Source organism: Nothobranchius furzeri, chromosome 4 (genome assembly GCF_043380555.1).
Source record: "Nothobranchius furzeri strain GRZ-AD chromosome 4, NfurGRZ-RIMD1, whole genome shotgun sequence".
NCBI classification, from domain to species: domain Eukaryota; kingdom Metazoa; phylum Chordata; class Actinopteri; order Cyprinodontiformes; family Nothobranchiidae; genus Nothobranchius; species Nothobranchius furzeri.
Genome location: NC_091744.1, coordinates 77,732,886 through 77,739,713, shown reverse-complemented (window position 1 = coordinate 77,739,713; position 6,828 = coordinate 77,732,886). Strand labels below are relative to the sequence as shown.

Genomic DNA, 6,828 nt, shown 5'->3' with positions numbered 1-6,828 from the left:
CGAGCCGGCTGCTGGTGTCCTCAACCATACACATGTAAATGAACATACGTTTATATATATCTATGTCTTCAACGAGCGATCGCATCTAAAATCACAAATATTCTAATAATGATGAAGATTTTACAGGGAAAAAAAGAAAAAAATACAAATACTGGATTTGACTGTGATGTGTTTTCTGTTACAATTAGAGTGAAATGTTAATTTAACCTTTAAAATAGCATATAAAGTAAAAAAAAATTAACAAATAGAGCCATCTGTAATAAAATTATGTGTGATTATCGGTATTCCTTTTTCACCTTCTTGCAAAATTGCACGTGTTTGTAATTTAATTGCATTTGACTCATTTTGACCAAAAATGTAATCAGTTATAAAAGAAAAGAAAGGTTTCTTTTACCCTGAAGTCTCATTAAATCCTCACTCACACATATAGGGAAAGAAGAAGTTTCTCCCTCTTGGCCTTTTTCCCATCCTTTGGTTTATAAATCTATTATTTAAACAGATACTTGAACTAAACATTATAAACTACATTATTTGAGAATTGTGTTTTATATCTGAACAACTCTGAGTTTTAGTCTTTTTTGCCCTAATAATTCTCAGCTGCTTGTTGACAATTTTTCCCCCTAAAAACTAATTTATTTTTGTTGTTAAATGCAGTAAAAATCATTACTGTTGAACTAATAGTTTATTACCTCACTCCCACTTTGGACAATAAAAGAGCTGCATAGTTCTGAACAAGAACGTCTCTAAAACACTATATAATGTATTAATTCATTGTTTTGCCAAATAATTAAATCAGATAAACTCTAAACACCTCAAAGTATTACACCTTATGTAAGTATAAATAAAGAATAAAGAAAGGTTATTATTAAATTATTTCACTTGAATGCTTATATTCTGATTTGAAGTTTGTATATTTTGTATATTTAAACTTTGAGTGAAATAAAGAATTGAATTGAAAAAAAAATTAAGGAAGATTTACAGGCCTTTTAGACATTTGTTTAATCATAGATTTTATGCTTTTCTAATTCGCCCAAATTAATAAAGCCTTATTATGTTAAAAACGCAAGCATTGTTGCAGGAAATTAACATCTAATTAGGGTTAGAAACAGAATTATCTTTCAGTTGTAGATGTTGATGATTCCTGGTGTTTACAGAAGTTGCACGTTTCACAAAAAAAGGTTTAAAATATGTATTTTAACAGTAATTTGAGGAGAAATGCCATTAATATAATATATTTGTACTGGAATGATCTTAAAATATCATATATATATAACAGTCTGATGTGCAACATTTAAATGTGGTACTCATGCAGTATAGTTGTAATTATAAATGAAAAAGCATGCAAAGCGGGCTGAAGTGACTACTGCACCAAACTCCCTGTTGGTAAATGAGAACAAAAGTATGGTCATAACTAACTTAACTGCATTAAATGGTTTTCCTGAGTGGATAAAGTTCAGTTTGGTCCTCCCACTGAGTTATTATGGGAAGCCTTTTGGGGATTAAGTGGAAGCAGGGAAGTGCTATAAGCAGGGTGCCGGTGAGTGAAAGCAGATGGGGTCAAGTATTGGCCTCTCTGATAAGGAAAATGAAATTCCTTTCCATTTTATCTTGCTGGAAAATAGCCCTAATGAAAGTGTGTGAGATTGCATGAGCAGATCACACCTCAGGAAGGCAGGGCTGACATGCACGACGACACACGATGAGCTGTTACTCTCAGAAGAAGAAAGAAGAAGAAAAAACCTTCAACTGACGTTGAGCCTCTCAACCAGAGAAATGCACATTATCAGCATTTGGCAGGTTTTCAAAATGTCTCAAATGATCAGAATCAATATAATTTATTAATGAATACAAATTGTTTGTGATAAAACTCAAATTCAAACAAAAATCCACCTTTGTTTTCTTTGCTAAATGTTTTCTGGCACTCAAAGAGTCACCAAAAGCAAAGTAAGCTCATCAAACAGGCAGGAGCACAAACTCGGAAGTGAATTCACTCTGATCCGTGCAGAACATAAATTACATTAGCTTCATTTTATGGCATTTCTGTTGAAAAGCACAGGGCCCCTCCTCATCTCTCTCCACCACTTGTGTCATTCTGGAGAAGGGGGGAAAGTCATTAGGCACAAATGGGGAGGAGAGAGCTGGTGGTTGCCATGAAAGTCAGGGCAGAGCTCCACACCACTGAGAGATAGCAGAGGACACCACCAGGGAGTGTCTGCTCCGGGAGGACAATATGCATTCAGCCCATTAAGTACAATAAACAATAAATGACTGCTGGAGATGCTGAGAGGCACGGATATGAACAGAAAGATCCTGGAAAGTAGGTTTTCCATTTCTTTTTTTCTTCTTAAATAAAATATTTCTATAATAATTTAAAAACCTTAACTCAAAAAGGATTTAATCAGATTTTAATCACATCAAAACTGTACCAAATTATTTTATTTATGTAGTTTTGTTACTAAAATTAATATAGAAATAATAAAAGTTTTGCTGCACAGTGGTGCAGTGGTTAGTGCTGCTGCCTTGGTCTCGCTGCAAGGAGTTTGCATGTTCTCCCTGTGCAAGCGTGAGACCTCTCCAGGTTGATTGGTCTCTTTAAGTTGTCCGTAGGTGTGTGTGTGTGTGTGTGTGTGTGTGTGTGTGTGTGTGTGTGTGTGTGTGTGTGTGTGTGTGTGTGTGTGTGTGTGTGTGTGTGTGTGTGTGTGTGTGTCTATGTTTCTCTGTGATGGACTGGCAGCCTGTCTAGGGTGTACCCCGCCTGTTTGCACAAAGACAGCTGGAGATAGGCACCAGTCCTCCAGCGACCCTGCGTGGATAAGTGGGAAAAGAAAATGGATGGATGGATAATAAAAGTTGTGAAGTGTTGCTAATTTCCTTTTTTTCTTTGTTTCTTTTACTTTGATAGAAATAGACTGAATGTGGAGACGGATTAATGGCTCACTATGAAACTCACATAAAGCCTCCAACAGCTTGATCGGGTGCGTTTGTCTCACACTCCTGTAAAGTTGTGTGTGAAGGGAACTGGGAAGGATGGGAAACGCCGTGCGGGGCGTCATCGCCTTCATTCCCTCCGAACGCTGTCAGCGCTTCCTGGTGGGCCATCTGAAAGAGATGCCGCTGGACCGAACTCTGGATCTGAGCAGCCACCAGCTGCGCCAGCTGCCTGCTGCTGCTTGTGTCTTCGATGAGCTGGTGAAGCTCTACCTGAGTGACAACAACCTGAGCAGCTTGCCTGCTGAGCTGCAGGGCCTGAGGAAGCTGCAGCTCCTGGCTCTTGACTTCAACTGTTTCGAGGAGCTCCCAGCAGCTGTATGCAGGTTGCCCCAGCTCAGCATCCTCTACCTGGGCAACAACAAGCTGCACTATCTTCCCAAACAACTGAGTGAGCTCAGGGAACTTACGACTCTGTGGCTGGAGACAAACTGCTTCACCGATTTCCCTGAGGTTGTTTGTGAGCTCACGAATCTGAAGACCCTTCACCTCGGTTATAACCAGATCCGCATGCTGCCAAACAATATACAACAGCTGGAGGAACTGCGAAGTATCTGGCTTGCTGGGAACCTCCTGACAGAGTTTCCGCCAGTATTACTAGAAATGCACTTTCTGGCTGTTATTGATGTGGACCGAAACAGAATACGCCAGTTTCCAAGCCTGTCCCACATGAGCGGCTTAAAACTTATCATATACGACCACAACCCCTGCATTAATGCCCCGACGGTGGGCGACGGGGTCAGGAGGGTCGGGCGCTGGGCCGACAGCTCAGATGATGACCTGGAAGACGATGCGACTAAAGCAGTGAGTGAGATCACAGATGAGGTGGTAGATGTCCAATCTGAGGAGAAGCAGAATGACTAAGAGCCAAATGATGAAGTCCGTCACTTCAGTGGCGTCCTGGACAGGAAACAGTCGCGGTGTAGCGTTAGTGAAGACAGAACGCAGCAGGTGCAGGACAGATTTCTCAAAGTATTTGACATTATTTTGCAAGTATTATGAAAATTTGTAAAAGCAAGTTTGTGTTGTAGTTAATAAACTCAGTAAAGTGTTTTCAGGACTCGTTCACACTCTTTTGAGCCTTGTTCCTTCCATCATCATAGAGAAAAAGACCCCAGCGACATGATCTCAGCTCACGTCTCCTTTTGCGGAGATGAGAATGAGACTAAAGGAGTTTCAAGTCTTCAGAGTCTGAAACAGCTGCAGCACCTGCCGAGGCTAAAAACAGTTAGGTTTTTAATACCAGTGATGGATGGCCCAAGTCACCGAGTGCACTCCTTATCCAGACAAATGCATAATTCATCTGATAAATGAGGGGTATGGTTTTGAATAAAGACCACTAATGGGCCTTAATATCATCACCAAAAGCTTTTGGTTTGAAATAGATAATGAATGCAGTGCTGTGGCTCCCCTGTGTACCAGCAAAAGGCTATAACAGGAGTAAGTGCCATTCAGCAGGATGCCATCTGAGACGTTTTAACAAAAGCCAAGAAAATACATTAAAAGCAAGAATCTGTTTTTTCTTTATCTTTAAGTTTAAGGATTTAAAAAGAATCATTTTTGTACGCTCATAAAAATAAAAATAAACGCAACACCTTTGTTTCTGCTCCGATTTTTCATGAGATGGACTTAAAGATCTAAAATTCATTCCAGATACACAATATTACCATTTCTCTCAAACATTGTTCACAAATCAGTCTAAATGTGTGATAGTGAGCATCTGTGCTTTGCTGAGATAATCCATCCCACCTCACAGGTGTGACACATCAAGATGCTGATCTGACATCATGAGTAGTGCACAGGTGTACCTTATACTGCCCACAATAAAAGGCCACCCTGGAATGTGTAGTTTTGTCTCACAGCAAAATGCCACAGATGCCACAAGCATTGAGGGAGCGTGCAATTGGCACGCTGACAGCAGGAATGTCAACCAGACCTGTTGCTCGTGCATTGAATGTTCATTTCTCCACCATAAGCCATCTCAAAAGGTGTTTCAGAAAATATGGCAGTACATCCAACCGGCCTCACAACTGCAGACGACGTGTAACCACACCAGCCCAGGACCTCCACGTCCAGCAGGTTCTCCTCAAAGATCGTATGAGACCAGCCACTCAGACAGCTGCTGAAATAATTGGTTTGCATAACCAAACAATTTCTGCACAAACTGTCAGAAACCGTCTCAGGGATGCTCAACTGCATGCTCGTCGTCCTCATCGGGATCATTACCTGATTCATGCTCGTCGCCGTAACAGACTTGAGTGGGCAAATGCTCACATTCGATGGCGTCTGGCATGTTGGAGAGGTGATCTCTTCACGGATGAATCTCGGTTTATATTGTTCAGGGCAGATGGCAGACAGCATGTGTGGCGTAGTGTGGGTGAGTGCTTTGCTGATGTTAATGCTGTGGATCGAGTGGCCCATGTTGGTGGTGGGGTTATGGTATGGGAAGGTATCTGTTATGGATGAAGAACACAGGTGCGTTTTATTGAAGGCATTTTGAATGCACAGAGATACCGTGATGAGATCCGGAGGCCCATTGTTGTGCCGTACATCCATGAACATCACCTCATGTTTCAGCAAGATAATGCACGGCCCCATGTTGCAAGGATCTGTACACAATTCTTGTAAGCTGAAAATGTCCCAGTTCTTGCATGGCCAGCATACTCACCGGACATGTCACCCGTTGAGCATGTTTGGGATGTGCTTGACAGGCGTATACGACAGCGTGTACCAGTTCCCGCTAATATCCAACAACTTCGCACAGCCATTGAAGAGGAGTGGACCAACATTCCACAGGCCACAATTGACAATCTGATAAACTCTATGCGAAGAAGATGTGTTGCACTGCATGAGGCAAATGGTGGTAACACCAGATACTGACCGGTTCTGAGTCCCCAGACCCCCAATAAAGCAAAAAAACTGCACATTCCAGGGTGGCCTTTTATTGTGGGCAGTATAAGGTACACCTGTGCACTACTCATGATGTCAGATCAGCATCTTGATGTGGCACACCTGTGAGGTGGGATGGATTATCTCAGCAAAGCAGAAGCGCTCACTATCACACATTTAGACTGATTTGTGAAAAATATTTGAGAGAAATGGTGATATTATGTACCTGGAATGAATTTTAGATCTTTAAGTCCATCTCATGAAAAATCGGAGCAGAAACAAAGGTGTTGCATTTATATTTTTGTTGAGTGTATTTATTCCTTTTACCCAGCTTTGTTTGGTTTACTGTGTTTTGATATATAAGCGAAGTGTTTTTCATCCTCGTTCTCATCAACAAAAAGCAGCAGCCTTGTTTGCTTTTATAAAAAAAACTGAGGACTCCTTAAGTTTGTTCAGTTAACTAAAATGTTATCAGTGTTGGAAAAGCATAAATATCTAATAAGCAAAGTTGTTTACAATCTATCCTTTGAGCATTTGAGGTTTTCTGTCTCATTCCATTGCTCTCAAAGCTTTCTGACAAAACAGAAATGTTCACTCTTCATCCTCTGAATAATTTCCTCCTAGTTTCCTCTGTTTATCTTTCATTTCAAGGCGTGCATTTTAAATTCCAGCATACTATCCCACATTATGTCTGTTTTTTCACCTTGGGGTTAAAATGGGTTAAATCTGGAATCTACATGAGAGGATTAGGGTCACTGAAAAGACAAAAATAAATGAAAAGAAAGAGAATTCTGAGATTAAAGTCAGAATTCTCTTTTTTCTTTCTTTTTTGGTGACTCTAATCCTCTTCCATAGAAATCATCAAACTTTAGGAAAAACTGCAACTTTAATTATAATATGAATCAAAATCATTAGAAGTATCACATGTAATTTGAAAATGAAAACCAAAAA

At 40.3% G+C, this 6,828-nt stretch overlaps 1 protein-coding gene across 1 annotated transcript; it reads left to right on the top strand.

Annotated features, from left to right (window-relative positions):
- Nucleotides 1-2,122: 2,122 nt before the first annotated feature.
- On the top strand, nt 2,123-4,041 carry lrrc10 (leucine rich repeat containing 10). Its single transcript, XM_015964918.3, has 2 exons — nt 2,123-2,317; nt 2,903-4,041. Exon 2 carries the CDS (start codon nt 3,028-3,030, stop codon nt 3,850-3,852), a length of 825 nt encoding a protein of 274 aa, XP_015820404.3. The 5' UTR covers nt 2,123-2,317; nt 2,903-3,027; the 3' UTR covers nt 3,853-4,041.
- The last annotated feature ends 2,787 nt before the right edge of the window (nt 4,042-6,828 follow it).